The 26,139-nt window shown below is 42.9% G+C and overlaps 1 protein-coding gene across 1 annotated transcript in view; it reads right to left on the bottom strand.

Moving 5' to 3' along the window:
* Positions 1-5,753: 5,753 nt before the first annotated feature.
* Positions 5,754-26,139, bottom strand: part of CSNK2A2 (casein kinase 2 alpha 2) — a 38,859-nt gene continuing 18,473 nt past the window's right edge. The window contains exons 5-12 of the mRNA XM_012447689.3: positions 21,602-21,661; positions 16,488-16,571; positions 15,579-15,689; positions 15,095-15,196; positions 14,344-14,444; positions 13,327-13,475; positions 11,833-11,926; positions 5,754-6,200 (exon numbers count right to left, since the gene is read on the bottom strand). Of these exons, the coding sequence (XP_012303112.2) occupies positions 11,850-11,926; positions 13,327-13,475; positions 14,344-14,444; positions 15,095-15,196; positions 15,579-15,689; positions 16,488-16,571; positions 21,602-21,661 (684 nt within the window). The 3' untranslated portion in view covers positions 5,754-6,200; positions 11,833-11,849. The remainder of the gene's footprint in view (positions 6,201-11,832; positions 11,927-13,326; positions 13,476-14,343; positions 14,445-15,094; positions 15,197-15,578; positions 15,690-16,487; positions 16,572-21,601; positions 21,662-26,139) is intronic.

The raw sequence follows: 26,139 nt of genomic DNA on the forward strand, positions 1-26,139 counted from the left end.
AATGCAGCCCCTCTCCCCTGTACACCCAAGACAGACTCCTCCTGATTGCTGACGGCCACTCTTGCCATCCTGTAGTCCACTCTCCACATGGCAGCCAGAAGGATCCTCTTAGTGGCTCTTTGCTCTAATAGCTACTCATTTTGCTAAGAATAAAACTCAGGCTCACACCTATAAACTCAGCACTTTGGGAGCCACGGTGAGCAGATTGCTTGAGCCGAGGAGTTTGAGACCATCCTGGGCAATATGGCGAGACTCCGTCTCTACAGAAAAATACAAAAATTAGCCAAGCAGCTGAAAGTTTTAAATAAATATCTGGAACATAGCAAATGGTCAGCAGAAGGTGGCTATTATTGTGTGGTGGTGCACACCTGTAATCCTAGCTACTAGGGAGGCTGAAGCACAAGAGTCTCTTGAACCCAGGAGGTGGAGGTTGTAGTGAGCCAAGATTGTACCATTGCACTTCAGCCTGGGTGACAGAGTGAGATATATGTATATATATAAAATGTGTGTATATAAAATACAAAAATATTTTTAAATGTTTATATAAAAATGTGTGTATATGTATATATGTGTACATACACACACACATGCATACACAATACACATATACACACACACATATATATACACACACATTAAAAAAAACCTCCTTACTCTAGTCTCCTCCGTCTTGTTCCCTGAAACCGCTTTGGCCTTCTCTCCCACATCCTTCTCCTCACGCACTCCTCCCTCCGTGCTGCTGGCACCCTGCATCCCTCTCTCACCCGGCTCCTCTCTGCCTCTGCCCCTGCCCTGGCCGGTCCTGCTCCACTGACTCACTCCTTTCCTCACTCAGCACTCCACTCACTCGCTGTCTGTATTAGCTGCCTAGGGCTGCCATGACAAATGACCACAACCTGAGTATAGTGGCAATTGAATAAAATAAAAGTAAAATTAGTTCAAAATGATGTGTAAATTTAAAATAACAGCAATGTAATCTGTCACAGTGCAGGAAGCTAAAAAGTCCAAAATCAAGGTGTTGACTGGGCCATGCTCCCTCTGAAGGCTCTGGGGCAGGGTCCTTCCTTGCTTCTTCCTGGCTTCTGGTGCCCCCAAGCATTTGCTGGCTTGTGGCAGCGTCATTCCAATCTCTGCCTCCGTCTCCAAGTGGCTGCCTTATCTCTGTGTCCTCTTGTTATAAGAACACCCAGCATTGGATTTAGGGCACAGCATGAACCTAGCATGACATCACCTTGAGATCTTTGACTAATTATATCTGCAAAACCTTCCTTCCAAATAAGGTCACATTCTGAGGTTCTGGGTGGACATGCGTTTGGGGGGATATTACTCAGCCCACAATACTACTTTACTGGAGAGGACATCTTTGACAACCCAGTCTTAAAAACAGCACCCCCTCCACACCCTACCAACACTTGTCCTCCCGTTACTCTGCCTCAGTTTTTCCTAGCACTCATCACCACTTGACAGTCTAAATCGTTATTTGCTTATTGTCTGTCTCACCCATCACTCAGTTCTGAGTTTCTGGGAGAAAGAATTAGGTCTGTCTGGCTTATAGATGTATTCCCAGTGCTCAATCCTAGTGCTTGCATTTTTAAGTGGGTATGCAGTAGGTTTGTGCTGAATCAGTGAATTGGAATCACAGGCTTGGGGCTCCTGGCCACTGCAGGCCCAGCACAGGCACTGTCTCCTGGCCTCTGCAGCTCCAGACCCACCCAGTCCATAGAGACCCTCCTCAGCTTGGAATCAGGGCTCACTGAGCCCAGTGGCCTGCCCACAAAAACTCTGTGGTCTCTTATGGGTTGTGTTGTTCTCGTAACTTTCTCTCAGTAACTATGCATTTTCCCCAATTAAAATGATAACACGGCTGGGCACAGTGGCTCACACCTGTAATCCCAGCACTTTGGGAGGCCAAAATGGAAGGATTGCTTGAGCCCAGAGTTTGAGACCAGGCTGGTCAATATAATGAGATCTTGTATCTACAAAAAAAAATTTAAAAACTAGCCTAGCATGATGGCGCATGCCTCTTGTAATCCCAGCTACTCAAGAGACCTCTTGTAATCCCAGCTACTCAAGAGACTAAGGTGGGAAGATCACCTGAACCTGGGAGGCGGAGGCTGTAGTGAGCTGAGACCTTGCCACTGCACTCCAGCCTGGGTGACAGAGTGAGACTCTGTCTCAAAAAAGAAAAAAAGAAAAGAAAAGAAAGAAACAATAGCCAACAGCACAGACATCTCAATTTGTTCTGTTTACAGAATTTAGAAAATTTTAAAAATCAAGAAAAATAAAGTTAAGCAAACTTTCCATTTGATGGGTGCTAAAACTGCTATGCCCAGATCAACTATAGAGAAAAGCAGAGCTTTCAATGGCAATTTAAAATAAGTGGGACCAAGAACCTGAAGCGTTTCTTCAAAAAACTGTAACAGGAGATGACATATGGGTTCACCAGTATGATCCTGAAGACAGAGCACAAAGCAGTAGCTACCCAGAGGTGGAAGTGGTCTGGCCAAAGCAAAAGTAGACCAGTCGAAGGTCATGGCAACAGCTTTTTGGGATGTTCAAAGCAAAGGGAGCCAAAGAATGATAACATTTGCTTCCTATGGGAGTGTTTTGAGTAAGTTACCCAGAGCTTTAGCAGAAAAATGCCTGGGAAAGTTTCACTAGAGACTCCTCCACCACAATGCACCTGCTCACTCCTCATGAAAAACACAGACAATTTTGCAAGACTTATACAACAAGAAATCATTAGATATCTACCTTACAGTCCTGGTTTAGCTCCTTCTGACTTCTTTTTGTTTCCTAATCTGACAAACTCTTTAAAGGGCACCCATATTTCTTCAGTTAATAATGCGGCTGGTGCGGTGGCTCATACCTGTAATCCCAGCACTTCGGGAGGCCACGGAGGGAGGATCATCTGAGGTCAGGAGTTCAAGACCAGCCTGGCCAACATGGTGAAACCCCATCTCTACTAAAAACACAAAAATTAGCTGGGCATGGTGACCCGCATCTATAATCCCAGCTATTTGGGAGGCTGAGGCAGGAGAATCGCTTGGGTGGTGGAAGTTGCAGTGAGCCAAAATCATGCCATTGCACTCCAGCCTGGGCAATAGATCGCGACTCTATCTCAAAAAATATATAAATAAATAATGCAAGACTTCATTGGCATGGGTAAATTCCCAGGCCCCTGAGGTGTTTTTTTGTTTTTGTTATTTGACAGAGTCTCGCTGTGTCGCCCAGGCTGGAGTGCAGTGGCGCGATCTCGACTCACTGCCACCTCTGCCTCCCAGATTCAGGTGATTCTCCTGCCTCAGCCTCCTGAGTAGCTGGGATTACAGGTGCATGCCACCATACCCGGCTAATTTTTTTGTATTTTTAGTAGAGGCGGGGTTTCACCATACTGGCCAGGCTGGTCTCAAACTCCTGACTTCAAGTAATTTGCCCGCCTCAGCCTCCCAAAGTGCTGGGATTACAGACGGAGGTTACAGTGAGCCATACTAAGTGCACAGGAGAAAAATGGGAAGATATACACAAAATTTAATGGTGGTTACCTTTAAGCGAGGAAGAGGCTTTCGTGTGAGCATGTTGTTTGTGTGTTATGTGTGTGTGTGTGTGTGGCTGGGGGCAGGGGCTTTCATTATTTATTTCTCTGTAAGCATTTGAATTTTTTACCACAGGCAAATATTACTTTGGTAATCAGGAAAATGCAATCAATATTTAGAACACAACCAGGACCACTGGGAGATGAGAGCTGATGTTCTGAATCTCCAAGCACGTTGAGGAGGAGCTGAAGACGGTTTTCATGTTAGCGGGTGTTAGGGCATGTCCCTGCTTTCAAAAGTCAAAACAACCTATTCAAAATCACCTCCTTTTCCTTCTTTCTACAACCACACGCTCTCTACCCAACCGCAATTACCCATAAAACTCAAAGTTATTTGATATGCTTCAGAGGTTTCAGATTTTCAGAGGAAAACATGATTTCCACACTTAAAGAGAGCCCTGTTTGAAGGGGGAAATTGGAGCAGGAAGCTATGGTTCCAAGTTCTACATGACTTGCAAGCCAATCAAATGATTCTGTTCGTCATTTCTGACTGGCACAGAATGGACCCTCCATGTCCAGAAAAGACCTCAGATGGCAGCAAGCTGTGCCCTGTAGCACAGATATGGGCTGTGGAGATAAACGTGCATGCATGAAGCATGTTCACAGGACATGCTCATTATAACAAGGTATTTTGATGCCATCCCAGAGATCTGGGAGACTAACAGAAATTTGCACAGCCTTGAGTCACAAAGGGCCCCATGAGCCAGAGAGCTTGAGAAAATAAGGCCAGTGATGGAGCTGGAAAGCACCAAGTCTATCTGCTCGGTGTCCTACTGGTGGGGGCCTGTGGATCTTCACCTGCTGGTGTCCAGGGGGCATGCACAGTTTCAAGCTCCCAGACCTGAGCAGCAGCTTAGATACCACAGAAGCTGGTCCAAAGGACACCAGGATGCTGTGGCAGCCCTGAAAGTGGCCTCTTTGCTTTCCTTTAGTCACTCTGAATACTGTGAACATCCACACTTGGGTTTCCACCGTGGGCCAGAACTAGCCACCGAGGAGAATGTTGTGTGGGCCACGTTGCTTTTGTGGAGACCTAGCTGGTGCGCCATGCCAGTCGCTTGGGTGTCTAGATCTGCCCATAGCTTCTGTTGTCTTACAAGCATGGAAGGACACGGACCAGCAGCCAGGACAAGGTCATAGCCATCGCTTTCACCTGCCCTGGCAGTGCTGTCTTGAGCTGAGGACCATGGGAGCCAATGAAGGCTCATTTGTAGCACTGGGTTTCTCTCATTTAACAAATACAACCAGTGCTTCTGTTCTAGCTCTGTATCTGTGTGTCCACTTTTCCTTCCAGTTCATGGGTGCTTCAGAATGTGTGGTCAGAAGCAGCCCTCATATCAGAGACCCCGGCCCCTCTCCTGCCTCAGGACAGCAGACTCAACCAGCCTCCAAGATGAGGCCTTTCTTCAGCTGGGGGGACAGGATTGAGATGGAATGACATGTGGAGACGGGAGCAAAGGGGCAGCCAAGAAAGGGCCAAGGCATCTTCCTAAATTCACAGGAGGCGACATTTACCCACCACCTACCATGCTAGGTGACTCTCCTGATTTGAAGGAGAGGCCAGGGGAGGATGCTGGCCAGTGGGAATGTGTTCAAGACAAGGCCCAGCTTTCCTGGCTCAGAGTCTACTTCAATGATCCATGGTTATTCCCATTCCTAGGACTGGTTCACTGTGTACCTCTTAACACCACTCAGCTCTGGAAGAGTCCTTACAAACAGGCCCTCCTTGGCTGAGTGTGGTGGCTCACACCTCTATGTAGTCCCAGCACTTTAGGGGGACGAGGAAAGAGGATCACTTGAGTCAGGAGTTTGAATCACTCTGGGCAACATGGTGATACCATTTCTACAAGAAAACTTAAGAAAACTCGTCAGATGTGGTGGCATGCACCTGTAATCCCAGCTACTCAGGAGGCTGAAGCAGGGGGATCGCTCGAGGCCAGGAGGTCAAGGCTGTAGTGAGCTCTGGTTGTGCCACTGCACTCCAGCCTCCATCATAGAGCAAGAACCCATCTCAAAACAAAAATGAAAACTGGCCTGCCTTGCCCCGGGGACCTCTCCTGCTTCATCTGGTTAGAACCTGGCATGAATGCGCTTTTGTCTCGTCCTGAGTCACAGGTCCCAGTTGATGGCCCTTTCCATACTGAAAACTCTCCATACGTTTCTTTTAAAACCTTTTATTCAATAATATATACTTTTAAAATAATAATATGTAACTGCCGCCATGCCACATACTGCCCCCGTCCCCCCACTGTGGAGTCCGTGGTCAGCTAGTTAGCGTGGTTTGCTGGAAAAACAGGCGGCCACGGGACGAGCTGAGGGGCTTGGGGAGCAACAGTAACCAACAACATTCTGCATACCCTTCACATTCCCCATGCTTTCTGGGTCGGGAAGAAGTCAACAGGAAGCCAAAGGCCAGTGAGCCTTTTACATTCGGAAGTGAGGTTTGATATACGGTGGCGGGCTGCCCTTCGCTTGGTCTAGTTCGTGCTTGCCAAACCTGCCACCGTTTTGTGTCTGCTCACGGAACGTGATCTCTCTATACGCGTTAAGACGTTTGATTTGGTTCTTGTTCTGCTTATGGAAAAGTGGGAGAACCGCAACAGACCTGGGGAAAGAGATGGGAGGAGGGAAAGATGGCATTAATCAACCTGAGCAGGCGAGGGAGGCCTCCACCTGTAGGAGGAGGGCCTGTGCTAGAATGCAAGCTTGGCCTTCCCATGCCACTTGGTGAACCCTGCGAGAACTCGCTTTGAGTTCAGGTTTCCAACAGCACCCTCTGCCTTCCTCTTCTGATCACCATGACAGAGTGGTCTCTAGCACAGCCTTCTGTCACAGGAGGGGTGCTCTGGGCATGTGTTGTGACCCAGTCTCCTACCCTACCCCATCCCATCCCTCAAGTCCAGGGCGCTGATGGAGAAACCTCGAAGACTCTTGACCATTCTGTGTCAGTCAAGCTACAAGTTCAGCAATCAGCTCTAGGTCCCCCTCAGACCTGACCTGATTATTTGAGGTGTCTTGGGACTAAGAAGGGGTCTGTATTTACTCAGAAAAAGGGCTGAGTCCACTAATAAAGAGCAGTAAGTGAGCTCAAATATTTTTAACTTTCCCCTGGAAACAGCTAGCTGCCTGGCATGGCCTGAAAACCTCATTTCTCCTTCCATGTCCAGTATAGCAAGTGGGTGGTGAGATGCCGGCAGTGGGATTCTAGCAGCAGCGCCTCCCAGAACAGCACTACAGTACTGAGAAAGGAATATGTACCTGGGAAGCTGTCACACACACAGCATCATTCCATGAAAACTTTCTTTGGGTAAAGGAAGGGTTCCACTGCGTAGTATTTGAAAAGGGCTGTGTGGTGCATAAGTTTAAGAAAGAAAAGACTGTATCTGCCTTTAAGCACTTCAGCTGATTCCAAGCACCCAACTTCACAGAGGCTCAGTGAGGAGACAGCACACTAATTAAAGACCCCACCATCTGCCAAACAATAGCGTGTGCTGCAAGGAATGGGGCTAGGGAGGGAGTTTCTTGAATGCAGAACACCTGGCCACAAAGTTAAAGTCATGCACTAAAACAGTCAATCCCAAGAAGCAGGTGTCTGAGTGGCGTAACTCAGAGGCAAGTAGATAAAAACGGAACACTCCCACCAGGACACTCTAGTCCCACTTCTGCTAAAGGAAAGTCTTCACACCAAGGTGTAACATACATCTTTGCATTTCAAAGTTTATCCCTCCCCTCTCCCCAAAGAGACAGGAAATACAAGTTAAGGTCCTCATAGCAATGGTTTGTCTCCCACTTGGGAAGGCTGGTTATTGTCAACATTTTTATTTAAGAAAACAGGATTTAACATGGCATTTTTCTTCCCTCTAAGGGCAGCAGCACATAAATCATACATCAGTCATCCAGTGATACAAAGAGGTGGCCAATTGTGTCTGAAGTAGTCACTTGTAAAGGATCACAACCCAGGCAGTGTTGCTTTTCTGCAAACAGAAGGAAACAGAAGGCTCCATGGTCCTTGAAGATTATCCAAGTTTTCCACTAGTTGTCAAGATTTCTGTCCCAACCTCTTAGTCACCATTTACAGCAAGAAGAGCCAGCAAGTGAAAAACTGTTAATTTATTGATTCAAAGTTGTTTTCTTTTTTTTTCTTTAAAAAAAAAAAAAAACAATCCCCAATACATGCAGTTCAGGGTTAAGTATCACATTTGTAGCACATTGTTGAGTCTCAACACGAAAATATGCATCACCTGTATAATCCCATCACATATTTTTCCAGGCTCTACAATATCTAGTTGGGGGTGTTTTCATTTACACATCCACATAGCTCAGAAGCATGTTATTACTGGTTGATCTGGCCCCATGCTTCCCTGCCACCTCCCCTGCCCTGGTCTCCACCTTGGGGTTAGTTTTTCCTAAAGGCAGGATGTTACTCAGTCTTAATTTATTAAGGTCAATGACAAACTTTGGCTTCTTGTGTGCTCATGTGGTCCCTGCTTTTGCTTTCGGAAGGGTTTATATTGAAACGACTGTGACTCTGATCAATTAGTATCCCCTCATTTATTTGTAGGAAGTAAGTTTGCTTGTTCCTGTGGGTGCTCACACAGCAACACAGGTTCCTAATCATTTCATCTGAACTGGCACTAAAGGAAACTGTTAACCGGGCTCTTAGACCTATTTCAATTCATATAAAAAAATTCTTCCAATTGTTGCTTGTGTCTCAAAGTAGTTCTGCTTCCATCCTTATCAACAGAGCACCTGGGAGAACCTAAGTCATTTCCCTGAGTAGGCACAGACCATGAGCCCCACGGCACCCAGCTCTCTCTGGGACTCAGCACCTGACTCGAGAGCACCACCTTTCAGTCCACTGGGACAATCCAGGGGGCAGCGACCTCCCCAGGGTGCATTCCAGAACATAAACTTGGTACCCTCTAATTCATCCCCTCAAGAAGTCCATTTCCTCCTCAAGAGCTACCTTTAGATGGTTTTTCTTATTGGTCCCTTTTCTTTTAACAGTCCCTCCCCTAGCCACTCTCTCCAAGTCCCCAAGGATTACAAGTTCGTCTGCCTCCTCTATCAGTCTGAAAGCACCTTCCTCTCTGCAAGGGAACACATTTGCTTTAAATCTTGTGAGTGCTGACAAGTTACAGAATGTCTGGGAGGAGGCCCAGCTGAGTGACTGCTGTTGAGTGCCTCACTGAACAACACTGGTGCTTCTCTTGTTGGTGAGAAGGCCCAGGAAAGCTTGGTCTGCATCATACACTCAATGGCTTCTCCTACCCAGCCACCTACCCTGCCTACAGGGACAGGATGAAAGCAAGGCCAGCTGACATCATCCAGGGGAGAGTGAACTGTCACCACACCAGAGATGCAAATATGACTCAGCACTTCATGAGTTCTGCTCTCACCATGGGATTTCTCAGCAGAAGCAAAGCTTGCAGTTAGGCTCACTTGTAGCCAACAAATGATATATCCATCTGGATTTGGCATAGGAACCTTTTGTTCTCACCATACCAGGTCTATGTTCTTGAACATAGGCAGTACCTGAGATGATAGTATAACACTACCCTGTTCCCCACATTTTTTGCTTTTCTTTAGGAAATAATTAAGTCCTTATCATAGGCACTTTTAACCTGTTTAAGATAATGATGCAAACAAATGAAAAGTACTGAGATGAGTTTAAGAAAGAATATGCTAACTGAAAAGGATACTGGGTACGTATATTTATCATGATTTAGTCTAAATATTAGACAGACAGACAAGACAGACACACACACACACACACACACACACACACACACACCCCTTTTGGAACTCTCCAAGACCATCTCCGAACCTAGGTAAATAGTCTTAAAATTTCAGGGGAGCTAGGTTTGGAAACAAAAATGGTTTTTGGAGGCAGGAAAAGAAGACAGTCTGAAACTGGACTCACTTCAGTTTGGGAAAGAATGGCCGGCCTAGGTGTCCAGACCAGACCCAGGAAGGGGTGAGCATTTCAAGCCCAGTTATGCTCTAAGTCTAAGGCATGAAGAGAGGTAAAAGTATAGGTGCTGGAAAAGCAAGCTGTGTGCTTACAAGGAAGAATGTCTGTGTCAAAGCTGCAGTTACAAAACCCTAGGACAAGGCAGGCAGGCTGTGTCTGCACCTACATCATGGTCAGAGAGACAGGCAGAGGCCAATCACCTGACTCTTCTCCTCCAGGTACTTTTATTACCTCTGGGGGAACCCAAGGGAAAGGAAAAGGGTTACTGCTTCACCAAAACCCTCCAGTAGGCTACTCTTGCCTGGTCCGGACAGGCAACTTTAAAAAAAAAAAAAGGTGGGGAGGGCTGAGGAGTTGGTGATAACGGAGATTGGAGGGGGAGCAGGAAAGACACGCAGTGGCACATCTCCCTGACAATAACTAATGCTTCAGGATTGCCTGTAAGGGCACATTAGAAGGCTTCTGATAATCCAAAACACTGAGTTTTGCTGCCTGACATATCAATATAGGCGAGAGCTCACATCTTGCTTTTAACTTTCAGGTAGAACAGATGTTTACATTAATATACAGAATGTGCAATGCAAGCAGGCAGCATTGGCATGAGAACCTTAACTGAATGCATTTCTTGGCTTTGGGATCTTATTTTTTATTTTTTTACTCTATAAACTCAACTCGATAATAAGAGAAGAGTTTCATTTGTATTTTAAGTTCCCACAGACCAAACGACAAAAATAGAATCTACATTTAGAGATAGGACCTGCTACCAATACCAATAAGATTTTATTGGAATATGGAATGTAAACAAATGTTTCAAACAAACAATCTAACTTTATAAAAATGTATGGCATTATTAAATAGTTACTAAAGAAATCCTAAAGGGTGATGTGGTAGACACCTCTAGTTCTAGCCTAGGTGTGTGAAGTCCCCAGAGCTGTGGCATGGCCCTGCAGCTGGGGTGAGGGGACTGCCTACAAACCATGTTGGTGCTGAGTCCCCAAAATGAAATCAGCCCTATTTTTGTTAAACTCTAGCTTTCTCTGCTAACATGAAGGTTAGCACAATGGATCCAACACTTGCTCCAGGAGCACCACTTTCTTCCCCAAGCCCCTTGTATATTCTTCTCAGTTGCTTATCAGATGACCCTGCCCATACAACTCTAGTACCTGCATGCAAGACAGACTTATCTTTGCCATCACATAAATGTATCACATATCAGAACTTACAAATGCATATTACCCTGATTACAGGGGGAAACTGTATCTCATGGGGATAAAAGGAAGTGGGAGAAAGTTATTTTTTTCGATCTTTCGTGAAAAAATTCTAATGGGATGTTTTCCTCCCTCACCTTGCCTGAAGACTGACTTTCCAGCTTTAGTTATGGTTGTGAACAAAAAGGTCTCTGTTTCAGAGAGGTGCATTAAAAAAGGCGCACACATAGGGATGTGCTGGGAAGTGGTGAAGTTCTCCTTATAAGGCTGCCAAAAAAAAAGAGAAAAAGCAACAAAAAAACAGCAACAAGATTTTATGGTTAGGCAAATCAACAAAGGTTATAGTGAGCTCCAAGTTATGCACTTAGCATGGAACTTTTGATGACACCGATGGACCTGTTCATGGCATTGCAAGGTTTCATGATCCCTCCTGACATCAAAGAGGACTCGTGAAAGTGACTGCAGTTTGCTCCCAAATGAATCCACTTGGAGGAAAACTGCAGGGATGAGGTACATTTCCTGGAGAGCTCATGTCATAAAAAATACATAAAACATGGATTTGTAAAGAGCTTAAAAAAAAATACTGTCACTGTTTTAATATCTCCTTTTCATAAATGAGGCTGGTGTGTCAGTATAGACTGCTGACATTTTGCTAAAACTTGAGCCTGAATTTCACCAAAGGAAACCCAGACCACAATGGAATAGATAGGAAGTCAGACATTCAGAGCTTGTTGACTGAATGGGTTAATTCAACAGTGGTGCCCTGTTAAACAAAGGTAAATGTACAACAACTCCGAGTCTCTATCTCCCATGCATTCCAAAGGCAAAGCTCCTTTAGATCCTGAACTAGGTGCATCCCCATGCTGCCACAGTGACAGCTCCCTGGAGACTAGCACTGGGGAGTTTCTTTCTTGCTTTTTGACAGACTTTTAGGTCTTTACTCTTCTTTGCATTTAGAAGGAATGATTAGAATTTCTTTTTATCACACTGTAGTTTTCCTTCAAGGTTTGTGTTTGGTTGGTTGGTTTTATTGGCAAGCATCAATGCTGCATTACCCGTCGCTTTCCAGTCTTCATCGTGCTGCCGTGAGACCACTGGAAAGCACAGCATTGTCTGCACAAGGCTGGGACTGCTCCTTCACCACAGGGTCTGCAAGAAAGCAGGAAGAAAGTCAGGCAATCAGGGTGGGGAGTGCCGAGAGAAACCCATGGCGAATCCACACTTTCAACTGAGAGATAGACTGATAGGCAAGCCAGGGTCAGAGGGCAACAGAGGAGCCAGAAATCACGGAATTCCGGCCATATAAAAACCAAACACTGAAAAATAACCAGCAACTGTTATTGCCGTCAACTCTTATACTTCTTCAGAGTATGAACTCAACTGCTAAGAGGCATAGAAACCCTAATTGCCCACTGTTCAACATTTCTACTAGTTTTCTTTCAATACTAACATCTCTAACCCCTAATTTCTTCAAAGCATGTAGAGGAAGATAAGCACTTTAAAGGAAAGGTGAGTAGAGCCATTAGAAGACCAATCCATTTTAAGCAACAGTGCTTTGAAATTTTTCAAATTGAAGTATGACATGTATTCAGAAAAGCAGAAAGATCATTAATTACATGTGATAAACATTAGTAATCCTAATTTGATCTAACTCAAAGGGTAAAAACAGCTTTCTGAGCCAGATACTGGAGAGGGGACATCTGAGTACTCTGGGGCTAAGGTCTAGAAGGCTGAAGGCTTTTAAATTTGCTGTCTTCCTTATGCATATGGGCCACAGGTTCAACACCACAGTGATACATTCTTCAGGCAAAAATTTAGTTTCTCCAGAGGAAAACAAAAGGAGAGGGAAAGACAGCATATTGATCAAGCCAAACACAACAACTTTAAGGGTTAAACATTTCCATCTTGATTCAGAAAGTGAACTGAGGTAAGTCTCTCAACCTCCCTGCTCCCCAGGAAGGAGACTGGTAATAGCGGGAAGTTTATTTGAAACACACGTTATCAGTGGGGAGAACCATACACATGTGGAACAATAAGGAACCACGCAAACTGAATGTGTACACACTTCAAGTGAGCAGTTCAGTCAGGATTTCAGGGAAGTCTCTCCATCTCTTTTCCTTTCCTCAAATTCCTTTTGTCCATCCATCTGTTCATCTCCTTCTTTCAAAATATACAATGGTTATCTTACTACCTTTAACTAAGTACTAGTTTTCTGAGGGGAGAAATAATCTTCAATTAGGTTTCCACATAAATGTATATATATTTAAGAGCAAATTTTAGATACTTGTGATCTATGAATTCAGAGTGATAGGAAGTAGTCAAACAGCCTGAACTCAAGGGAGGTCCAACCAGTGAATAAGCAAGCACCTCTGGTTATCAAGAAACTGATCTGCAAAGTTGTCTCAATCATCTACAATTAACGAGGCCAAATTCTAGGAATAATCTAATCCAAATACCCTAGAATTCTCCTAACTGGTCTCAAAGAGAAAGAGTGGAAGATGTGTTCTCTTTAATGAATCACCCCCTGAACACAGTCCCTGGAGACTCACAGAAGTAAGGGTGCTCCATGGCCTCTTTGGCAGTCAGTCTCTGTTGATGGTCATATCGCAGAAGTTTGTCCAGAAGATCTAGTGCCTCAGGGCTGACAAGATGTCTGTTCTCACTATGGATAAAGTTTTCCCAGCGTTTCCTTGAATGTCTGAGAAGAAAAATGAAGTAGTCATCTGAGACTAAACAAGAATCCTTATCTCCTAGGGCTAAAGCCAACAAAACCTTAGAATAATGCACTGATTACAAGCTTGTGAAATCTCTAACTGGTACTTGACCTACTGCCCCATAGTTACAGCATAGCATCCTGAAACACAATGGTGCTCCGTGATTAGATAAACAGAATTAGGTAAAACATCTATATCTGATTTAGAATACATGGAACCTCTCTAATTTAGTTTGTATGCTGTAGGCTCTTAGTCAATTCTGGGTGGCATGCAGGAGAGTGAGTAATTTTTATTGGTCAGCAGATATATTTCCCAGGGCTAGCCTCAGAAACGGGGAAGTTCCATAAAATACTGTTTGAAAACTATTAACAAAACATTTACTTTTCAACATTATTGCACTGTACCTGAAAACTCAATGCACTTTAAAATTTGCTATCGTACAGAAAATCCTTTACAGAGAACAGAAGAAATTATAAGTCTCTTCATCTTGAAGAGGTATGAAGTTAAAAAAATTAAAAAACAAACTAAGGCTCTTATTTGAAGAATCACCACTCTCCAAGTTTAGCCATTAAAAATAAGCACATGCTGTACCAGAAAACTTTTTTTCTGTAACATTATGATTTTTGTTTTCCATTCTCTATTGACAAACAGGTTATCTCTCAGAGAAATAAAATGATTAAAAGATGTAAGCAAAGCCCAAATATCTCAAATAAGTTAAAGAAAATATGCATAGGAAAAGAGATGGCTATTTCCATTTTACCATAATTAGAACAGGAAAAGAAAGTGATTTTGGCTAACCTTTCCACTTCTGAAATGGGGTAAGGTAAAGCACTCTTTCTGTCTCTTACTTACTGTCCCAGGATATCGTTGAAGTGTGGATCTAGGTCTATGTGATACTTCTTCAGATACCCATACAGCTCCTCTGTACCCAGAACCTTGGCAATGCGAACAAGCTGCAACACAAAACAAACTGACCAAATCACTGAGCACAGAACTCACTGTGAGCCCGTGAGGACGCTGTACCAAGGAATCAGAAGACTTCCACACCACTTAATCTCCAGGGACCAGATACAAATCCGAGTCCAGGGCAGGCAGACAGACCCAAGGACAAGAAGTTCACATGAATGCAAATTTCCAAACTGCTTTTAAAATAACACAACTTTGGGGGGATGGAGGCAGCAAACCACATTGCCATGTATGTACCTATGCAACAATCCTGCATGGTCTGCACATGTACCCCAGAACCTAAAGTACAATAAAATAAAAAAAAAAATAAAAATAACACAATTTATGATAATCTTCTAGAGGTGGACTAGTACAGGGGCATCACAATCCAATGACTAAAATCTAGTTTCATTAGACAAGGAGGTGCCTGACTTCTTCACAGAATCACTCTGGAAGTTTGGCATAGATAGCATTATCTGCCTCTACTTCTGGGGACCTGATAAACAGACAAAATTCTGTGCAATCTTTAGCTTGAAGAAAAGCTCCTATGCAGACACTGAAAGATGATTAGTGGCTCAAGGATAGTATTCCTATGTAAGGATGCTATTTGCTTGGCATTCACCCCCAAACAAATAAGAACTAGATAGTGTTTGCTCACCTGGTCATAGTTGTCCTGTCCATGGAAGAATGGTTCCCTTCGAAAGATCATGCTCGCTAACATGCAGCCCAAACTCCACATGTCCAAGCTATAATCATACATCTGAGAAGAAAAGGACAATCCATCAGCCAAGGGTATTAGAAATCAATTTTTCTCATAAAAACTTCTTTTTTAGACAAGATTGGGTGTGTTCATGATGGTATAGCCATAGCTAATTTCTTTCTTAAAAAAAAAAAAAAATTAAACTTCCTGGCTCCTAGAACTGATCTGAATTTCTAGTCTTCATTTGACCTTTGCAGATATTTTAGATTTAAAAACTTCTCTGCTCCCCAAAAAAACTAGCTGAGAAAAAACTAAAATTAGCATTTTGGGGTGAAATCATGGCTGGGTTTTGAGTGTATCCAAACTGACTAGATAAACAGCAAACCAGAAAAAGCCCTAAGCAAGTATAAATAACCCAGAGCAGCTCTGCTAACAAGTTTACCTGATAGTCCACAAGGAGTTCTGGTCCCTTGAAGTACCTTGAGGCTACACGAACATTGTACTCCTGAGCAGGATGATAAAATTCTGCCAGACCCCAATCTATCAGTCGCAGCTACAAATAGGACAGAAAAAAACATGTGAAAAGAGTGTTTCTAGATGCCTATGCCTTACAACAAGGCCACACCACATTAGGTAACAATTATTTGGCCACACAAAAAATGTGAGCAGGTGCGCTGGCTTAAAAATTACACTTTCAGCAATTGTTTAAGAGGTCATTTTTAGAGCAGAGCACTTGACATGCTTTTTTAAAAATTTTTAAATTATCCTGGCCCATCACGCTCTAGATCAATAGAGCTCATCCTTTTTTTCTGCCTACATTCAGAAACTGTAGGCAGTTACACATGGTAACATTCTCCCATCATTCACAGCTTTCGTTAAAAGCTTCAGGCATCAGTGAAAGGGCGGGGGACACATGTCTCACTCCAGGACTGAAGCACTGCTCTAGTGATTTATTCATCTAATACTAGATGATCCACTTACTCACTGATTAGGGCCAACCAGAGTTGGATATTAAAAATAGGAGGGACCCAAGTGTACTCTTAAGGCCAGGCAGATTGGTCTGTGGGTCATCAAGAAATGAAGCAGAAACCACCAGCTGTAATTTCTTTCTGAGGTCCTCCAGAAAACTATGACCAAAATGAAACAAGTGACTATAGTTAAACTGTCTACTTTCCTTGTGCACTATGCTATACAAAATAGAAATCAACAATGGAGATGGGAGAAATCACAGTAATGAAAGTTTGCCAAAAAACCCACCATGGGTCTACAGAAACCATCATGGCACTGGACAGTTTTTCTGTCTGCTCTAAGCCTTTTAATCAAGCTTGCTGCTACCTGGCTGTAATGGTACCTTTTTCTGTTGGTGATCTATCATGACATTGTGAGGTTTCACATCCCTGTGCATGATTCCCTTGCTGTGGCAGTAATCCAGAGCCTATTAGGTAAGAAAGCACAGAGAAAAGTAAGCAAACCCTCTACCATCCCCCAACGCAACCATAGTCTTATTGTGACACCTTGACTTGAATACAGTCCCCCAAGGGGCAGCTTGCTGCCTGTAATGAAAAGAGAAAAAAGCGTGCTTCAGAAGGCACCCCTTTCTCTCTGTGCACACTACAGCTGGTAGAAAGGAGCTATGAAGGGAATGGCAAGGGCTATGAGATGAGGCCAGGCATAGTGACTCATGCCTGTAATCCCAGCACTTTGGGAGGCTGAGGCCGGTGGATCACTTGAGGTCAGGAGTTTGAGACTAGCCTTGGGTAACATGGCTCTACTAAAAATACACGCCAGGTGTGGTGGTGTGTGCCTGTAATCCCAGCTACTGGGGTGGTTGAGGCAGAATTGCTTGAACGTGGGAAGCGGAGGCTACAATGAGGCAAGATGGCACCACTGCACTCCAGCCTAGGAGTGGGGGCTTGGGGAGAGATGATAAACCAGACTTGGGAACCCCACTGGAGTCACCTCTCACAGTGGTTCAAGGGACAGACCAGCATCTATGTGGACATGAATAATCTTTCAACATGGCTTATCTTGTACACAAGTGTCCCACATGGGTTTTCTAGATAACCAAACGTTAGTATTTTCCTTAAATACATTTTCCTTTTCCTTAAATATAATCCCTGAGCCAGCTGGCCTTTAAGAATTATCATCACGCCAGGCATGGTGGCTCACACTTGTAATCCCAGCACTTTGGGAGGCTGAGGCAGGCAGCTCACTTTGGGTCAGGAGACCAGACCACCCTGGCCAGCACGGCGAAACCCCGTCTCTACTCAGTAAAGTACAAAAAATTTAGTCAGGCGAGGTGGCGGGCACCTGTAGTCCCAACTACTTGTGGGGCTGAGGCACAAGAACTGCTTGAACCGGGGAGGTGGAGGCTGCAGTGAGCCGAGATGGTACCATTGCACTCCAGCCTAGGCAACAGAGTGAGACTCTGTCTCAAAAAAAAAAAAGAAAAAAGAATTAACATTACATTATTTCTCTAAGGGAGAAAATTGCTTTGTATAAGACGACTGATATATAGGTAAGATTTGAAGTATATAATGGTTTTTCATAAATTTAAAGAGTTGTGCAACCATTACCACAATCCAGTTTTAGAACATCTCCATCATCCCTAAAATTTCTCTTGAGCCTGTCTGTAGTTAATCTCCTCTCCTAACTACTCCCAACCCCCTCCATGCCCTGCTCCCAACCACTGACCTGCTATTTGCTGGTATAGGTTTGCCTTTTCTGGACATTCATAAACGAAATCATACATGTATAGTGCTTTGTCTACTTTCTTTCATTCAGCATACTGTTTCTGAGATTCATCCAAGTTGTTTTCCTTGCTGAGTAGTATTCCACTACTAGTTGATGGACATTTGGGTTGTTTCCACTCATGCTTTCATTTCCCCTAGGTTCCTAGGGGTGGAAGTCCTGGGTTGTATGCGAAGTTCAACTTTTTTTTTTTAAGACCAAGTTTTCACTCTTGAATGCAATGGCATGATCTTGGCTTACCGCAACATCCGCCTCCCAGGTTCAAGTGATTCTCCTGTCTCAGCCTCCCAAGTAGCTGAGATTACAGGCATGCTCCACCATGCCCAGCTAATTTTGTATTTTTAGTAGAGACAGGGTTTCTCCACGTTAATCAGGCTGGTCTCAAACCCCCAACCTCAGGTGATCCAGCCGCCTTGGCCTCCCAAAGTGTTGGGATTACAGGTGCGAGCCATCACGCCCGGCCTAGGCCTATGTTTAACTTTTTAAGAAACTGCCTAATTATCTTCCAAAGTGACTGCATCACTTTTACTCCCACCAGCAACCTGACAGGTGTTGACGAGAATGTGGAGAAACTTAAACCCTCAGGTTGCTGGAGGAGTACACAAGCCAGGGAATGAGTCCTAGGATTAGCATTCCAGGAATAAGCTCCCCAATCTGTGCTTTTCCCCTAAACTGAAAGAGTATAATACAATATATGATGCTTGTTTTTTGAAGATCAAGAACAGGCACTACTAAACTATGGGAATAGAGATAAGAATATAATCTTCAGAGGAGGAGACACTAAAGAGAAGAACGCAAGAGAGCCCTGCAGGCTGGTACAGAATTCTCTACCAGCCCTGTGCAACAGGACTTTCTGCAACGATGGAAATATTCTATTCCTGCACTGTATGATATGGAAGCCATAGCCACATGAGGCCACTGAGCACCTGAAATGTGGCTAGTTTGACAAGGGAACTAAATTTTATTACTTTATTTTAGTTTTTTGGACAGGGCCTTGCTCTGCCATCCAGGCTACAGTGTAGTGGCACAATCTCAGCTCACTGCAACCTCTGCCTCACAGGCTCAAGTGGATCCTCCTACCTCCTGAGTAGCTGGGACCATAGGCATGCACCACACCTGGCTAATTTTTACATATATATTTTTTGTAGATACGGAGCTTCACCATGTTTCCCAGGCTGGTCTCGAACTCCTGAGCTCAAGCAATCCACCTGCCTTGGCCTCCCTTAGTGCTGGGATTTACAGGCGTGAGCCACCAAGTCCAGACAGGAACTAAATTTTAAATTTTACTTAATAGAAATAGCTACCTATGGGCAGTGGCTACTAACTATACTGGATAGTATCACCCTTTGTAAATCTGTGTGAGAGTTTTACATACACAAACATCCAAAAGACTGTACATTTAAGATGTATTTACTTCACTTACATTCTACTTCAGTTTTTTCCCTCTGTTTTCCAAAGTGCCTTTGTGGCAGTGCTTTATGAAACCAGGGGTCCTGAGGGCAGACCTCCCTGAATCTGAATCAGATCAGGTAGCACAACAAAGCCTCAGTGAGTCACTGAGTCATCACACTGCAGCTCTCAGCCTCAGTTGCTTCTACATTTTCAAAGGAGTTAAATATTTAATCTTCTCCACTCCTATTTTTTACTTTCAAAGAGAAAATTTACCAAGTGTTGATTCTGCTCTATTGCCTATTCTTTGTCTAAAGGAATAAAATAATCGAGACCACAATACCTGGGATGTGAAAAATACTCGAAGAAAGCAAAGGCTGAACAAATACAGTAAGGTAATTAATTCTTCTGTCAAGTTTCCTAGTCGGACTCCCTTTGGAGTTACTGACATGCTTGGAAATTCTTTAGGGAATTATTTCAGTTTTAAAATCTGGTACAGTTTCTGACCATTAATCATGAAAGACGTTTTTCAAGTTTCATATGGGATTCTATGTTTCATTAGCAAAAATAAGTATATGCCCTTACTGCCTAGCTGCTACCTCCAGAAAGCAGAAAGGACATCAGACATTGAATGACACCTGCACGTCCACCTGGGAAGACCTCCATTAGGTGGATGTCTTTATGGGACCTAAGAGCAGGGTAGCTTATTCAACTTTAGGTTTGGCTGATGGTTTAATAACACAAAATCTCAATACTACCTTACTTAAAAATAACCAACTGTGAGATTTGAATTGTAGCTCTCATGGGGTGAGAGTGCATGGGATTACTCAGGAAGCACCTCCAGGAAAGGAGTTAGCCTGACAGTTCACAGGAACATGGCACTGTAAATTTCACCCACACCAGTGCTTCAATTCTAGTCTGGAGAAGATAAGGAGAAAGGTGGGATAAATCAAGCTCAACCTCCCTGTCTTTCTGATCTTACTGACAAAAAGGAAGACCCACTAGACATAAGAGTGAACCCTTCAATCCATCACCTTCACTTTCTCTAATGATAAGTGGTTCGTACAAGTTCTTATAAAAACACATTCATTTCACAGAACTAGTTCTTCAAATTCCCATTCCCTAAAGCCCAGCCTTGATTCAACTTGGTAATTAGTTCACAATCCCATCAAAACTCCATCTTGGCCATTTTCTTCAGTAACACCAGTACCTTAAATCATCTCATTTCAGAGGTTCTTAAGATCTACAACTACCCTAAAACTTTTCGCAAGACTGCATATTAAAACATGCATTTTTGGAGGGAGTTCATACTTTTCATTAGGTTCTTAGTGATCCATAACACAAAATCTAGGACCCGTGGGTGTATTCCGTTTTACAAATTGAGAATTCTTTAAGTGTTTATCTAGGCAAACTAAAAGTGATCATTCCTCCACCAACCAGTAATTCTACAAAATTTCATTGTGCTTGGGATTAGTTAAGTCTTAGATATTCTACCCATCACTTCTCCCTGCATTAACAAGCCAGGGCTACAGGGGTAGGATAGGAAGACTCGTCCAAGAAGGGGATGATGACACATGGCAAGGAAAGATGGCTGTAAATGCCTGCCACCCCTGTAGGCATGTCCCTCTATAATATGACTTCAATGCTTTTTCTATTAAGAAGTGGAGTCAGTTTTTCCACCCCTTGAAGCTAGGCTTGGTCATGTGATTTGCTCTGGCCAATAGGATATTAGCAAATATGACACAGGTAGAGGGTTGAAAAGTACCTATACATTGAGGATTCCCCTTCTCTGCTGCTAGGAACCCCAGGAGGACCACCATGGGAAGCAGCAGGAACTTCACGGGCTGGAAGATGAGACCTCAGCTATCCCCGCTGCCCCAGCTGTGATCTAGACTGTCAGTGAAGCCATCTCGCCCCAGTCAAGTCAACTGAGACCTAAAGAATCATCAGGCTAACTCACAGAATTATAAGAAACAATAATCATTTTTTAAAAATCATTAAGTTTGGGGTGATTTGTTACATTCACAGTAAGTATTAATAAAGCAGCAAAGAGAAAACTCATGGACCAACAAGAGCTACGGGAGCTTCCAAGGTACAGCGTCCCTGGCACCCCTTAACTTGAAAAAAACCAACATTTTTTTCTCAGTTTCACTGGAAAGTTTCTACGTGAAGATTCCTCGATGGAAGCCTCAATATAAATTTTAAAACTTCACTAAATCCTCTGGATGTCAAGAAACATTCTGCTTGAGTTCTCTTTGCTCTCTCAAAAACTTATCTTTTAATGAACAAGCCTGAAAAAATTAACGGTTTATGAATGCCACTTACTTTAAGTAGTTCATACATATAAAACCGGATATCAAAGTCTGTCAGGATCTGGTAGAGTTGCTGAAACAGATTCCAAAAAACAGAAAGTTAATTTAGTCTCATTGCATCTTGTCATCCCAAGTGCGGGCCATTCTCTAAGCTTACTTGATACTTAAGTGGCTAAGGAATCCCATGACTTTTTTACTACCTGATCTGAAATAAATCGGAGCAAAGTCTAAAGATGAAGGTTTAATATTTCAATCATAGAATAGAAGGAAAAAAAAGGAAGGAATTCCAAGGGAGAAAAATCATTTAAATCAACTCAGATCTTTCCTATTTAATGCTCTGTGATTTTGTCAATTACAATCATTAACCACAATTACACCATGTGAAGTCTAAGTTATCTGTCTTTACAGTCTTACTGTAAAGAAATCTAACCCCACTGCAGCACCACGGTATACTTTAGAAAAGTGGGTTCTGAGTGGATAGAAATTCTCTGAAGAACTTCACGGGCTACTGTGGTAAAATAGTGGCGAGATAGGCTGTTCTTGAAAGAAATGAGGAAAAAGGAGGTGCTACAGCATTTGCAGATGGCAAGAGCTTACAAAAAAATCTATACCCTCTGCTCCCCGGAAACCAACTCCAGGCTGGAAAAAAAGAACATTTCACAGGCAACAACTGATGGCTTAGGAGTGAAAAAGAGGGTACCAAAAATGATCACCGGTCAAACTAATAAACAATGAAAAGTTTTCATTATTGATAATCCAAAGATGCACTCACTGGGAGTTTTAAAAAAATTTTTAAGAGTAAGAATACATTAATGCTACAAGCTTCATTTAAAGCATCATAAACCCTTGTCAGAAACTCTCATCTTTGATAGTCAATCGAATCCAAGTAAATCACTTTTCCCATAAATCCAAGCCCCATACTTTCCATAAAATTAAGAAACACGCCTTTATTAAACTTCTCTTGTTCTTCCATTAGAAGAGAGACTCAAGCAATGTAGGGAATCTCTCCAGAGAACACAGAACAGCAATATATCTGTGTAATGAGGGGGAAAATAAAACTATACATCCACATTTTCTGTATCTGCAAAAATGATATAGAAGAAAAACTGGTTTCATGTATATGTGTAGAGGAATATACAGCTGAAATACAGGAGAGTAAAAGAGTTTTCACTGTACCATTTTATATTTTTGATCCACATATAATGCTCAAAAAATTTTAATAATAACATCAAATTTGCCAAGAACCAAATTTAACATTTTCTAAGAATACCAGGTCTTTGCTTTCTCAAGTTTCCCCCTTTCAGTAATTCCCCCTTCCAGCTTAGGAAAAAATGTTATTTCATCAACCTCAGGGCAGTGCAGGGAATGAAATACACAGGCCAGTACACAGTGTTGTGGAGTGGGTGGCTGGCCCTGGCTGCAGTTGAACTCCATTTAGGCAGAACAGCACCAACAAGCCACTACTTCTGCTCAAGAGAGCTTCAGCTACATAACACATACGCAAGTTTTTTGTTCACTCCCAGCTCTACTTTGGCTGCACACTGACAGCTTGAATGTACAGACAGAGGCTTAAGATGCCATCTCTTGGGTGTCAAAGCAGCTCCTCCTCTGTGAGTTAAGGAAATCATTCACAGAGACTATGCTAAATTGGACTTCAAGTCAATAAATACCCTATGAACTTCAAGTCAAAAAATACCCTATGAAAGAGAAAAGATCAAATTTTCTAACCCTTAGGGGGCTGGGGCATTTTATTTCCAAAAAATTAACATGGGCTATTTTATTAGACTTTTATCTGTGGAAGGCTTTCCTCATCATGTGGTACCTACACCATGTATCTGTATAAATCGGTAAGCCATAAAAATAAATGTCTTTGGACTGCCAACACAGTATTTCTAGCTACTACAACCATTAACAATTTAATTCAAGACACCAGTTGTATACCAGTATTTAGGCCTAAGATATTACAAAGTCCCTAGTGACTGGCTGCCTTTCACCCTCACTTCTCAGGATCTCTGGGTAGCAGAAGACCAACCTACATCTGTAACATTTAACTGCCTGGGCCTAAAATCCAAGACTATGCAGGGTCCACAGTCTAGCTTCCTCTGACTTTTGTAAGCTCTGTTCTTTCACTGCACCCCGCCGGAGTCCCTAACTCTGACAAAACAATCCCGTGTTTGCTGCCTCCATTCTCTCCCCTCTAGCCCTGCTCCGCTTTAGCCTGAAAGCCAAACCCAACCTGTCTGCTTTCTACAGAGTTGACAATGATACCTTCCTTCTCTATCTCCATGCCACTGACTCTCCAACATGGCTGTGCACAGGACACCATTAAGAACACAGCGTCCCCAGAGTTAACAATCCTCACACAGGAACTGGTGGTGACCTCAGGTTCTCAAGGTGATTTCTCACTCTGCTGTGTGCTTTGTCCAGACCCCCAAGAATCCCATGCCAACATTCCCTGTGCTTCATGGCATATGTATATGATTGGGAGAAATGGGTACAGTGGCTGGTGACAGAGTCATCAAATTTGGTGATAAAAGATCTCTGAACTCCCCCCACGACCCAAGTATGCCAACGGCCCACTTAACAACTCACTCAATACCATTCCCACTTCCCACACTCAACTCCAACCACATACTAAGTCCTCACACAGCAGAAGAGCAAGTGCTGCATACACCAAACACCATGTATGGCAGCTCTGTCTTGCATACATGTTTTTACAATGTTCATAGTCAGTGGAACAAAAACAGAAGCAATTTTCCAAGAAACAGAAGTATCAAGAGTCCACGACACATCAGAAAGAGAAACGTCACAAGAACCACACTTTCCTTCCCTTCTCTATAGCCAGCTATGGGGAGAACATTATTAAAAACTCCACTGCAAAATGCTGGCAGGAAGTCAGCTTTGCTTACATTTTCAAAAAATAAATGACTTAAAAGGTGGAAATTTCCTGGGCCTTTTAATTAGCTCCAAAAAGTCTAAGGAAAAGAATGGCAGAAATTGTAATCTGATCATCAGAATCAGGGCCCCCATGGTCTAAAACCACAGATACCCACAATGGCATGACCACATGTGGGCCCTGCTGCTACCGTAGGCATATGAACAGCTGTTCAGACTCCAGGTGCGATTCAGCTCCATCACCGTGAGCCACAGATTCAAAGACCCCATTCCCAACCATGACCTTCAGGAAGATTCACACTTTATGAGAAAGTTTCCCAGGTAGCTCTGGTCAGTCCATGCCCATAAATCCCTGTGGTCATATGTAGAGAGAAGAAAAAGTGGTGGGATATATAAAGTCAAAGCAAAAAAGGTGTTTACTATACTAGTCACCAGTTTAAGAATTGTTTACAAGTAACCCCCAAGATCCAGAATAAAACCAAGGTCAACATTTTTAGAAATTTAAGGAAGTAGAATAAATCTTTAATCAAGCAGATCAAAGTTATTACAAATCACCTGAAAATGTCACTTATTTTCCTACAAGGAAATAACAAAATGTCAACAACCTGTAATAACATACATGACATGACAAAGAAGTACAATTTGTTTCCCCAATTAAAGAAACTGTATTTAGTCTGTGAACTCAGGCCTCACATCATCTACTAAGTGGTGATTTACCTCTATGTGAGTAATTTAGAAATTCTCCAAATATCAATGTGATTCTACCAGCTTCTTGGGATGGAGCCCATTTGGAGTGTCTTATCAAAATCTTTTTTTTAATTTCAAAATAGTGCCTTAGCTTCCCTTGAGACACTTTTTTTTTTTTTTTTTTAATTGAGACAGAGTCTTGCTCTGCCACTCAGGCTGGAATAAAATGGAAAGATCTCCGCTCACTGCAACCTCTGTCCCCCAGGTTCAAGTGATTCTCCTGCCTCAGCCTCCCCAGTAGCTGGGAATTACAGACATACGCCACCATGCCTGGCTAATTTTTTGTATTTAGTAGAGACATGGTTTCTCCATGTTAGCCAGGCTGGTCTCAAACTCCTGACCTCAGGTGATCTGCTCACCTTGGCCTCCCAAAGTGCTGGCATTACAGGTGTGAGCTACCATGCCTGGCCTGAGACACTTTTAAGTATGTGAAGTTGCTGCAATTATTCATTCCAACTCTTACAGACTGGCTTTTCTCATTCATTCTGAAGCTTCATCTTGCTCTAAAATATCTTTATTACAGTTTTGGCATATATGAAGCATAAAAACTTGATTTTAAGGAGAAACTGACCAAACCAATACCTCCACCAGAAGGTGAAATACAAGAAAAAAAACTAGTAGACCATAATTCTGAACTAAATTAACAAGTTTGGTATAAAAAATGATCATGTACTAAAGTTACAAAGCAACCATCAACAAATCCCAAATAATTAACATTATATAGGTCATGTTCTCTGAACATAGTGCAAAGAAATTTTTTAAAATTTCAACTGGATCCTGGATCATACATTCACAAACATACAGCTCTGAAGAACATCAATGAAATAATAACTAGAGAGAAACTTTTGAGTGTGAACTTTATCTTAGATGGCATTATTGTATAAACATATAAGTTCTTTGGTGTACCAA

Source organism: Aotus nancymaae, unplaced genomic scaffold (genome assembly GCF_030222135.1).
Source record: "Aotus nancymaae isolate 86718 unplaced genomic scaffold, 86718_ANA_hifiasm-v0.15.2.pri h1tg000030l, whole genome shotgun sequence".
NCBI classification, from domain to species: domain Eukaryota; kingdom Metazoa; phylum Chordata; class Mammalia; order Primates; family Aotidae; genus Aotus; species Aotus nancymaae.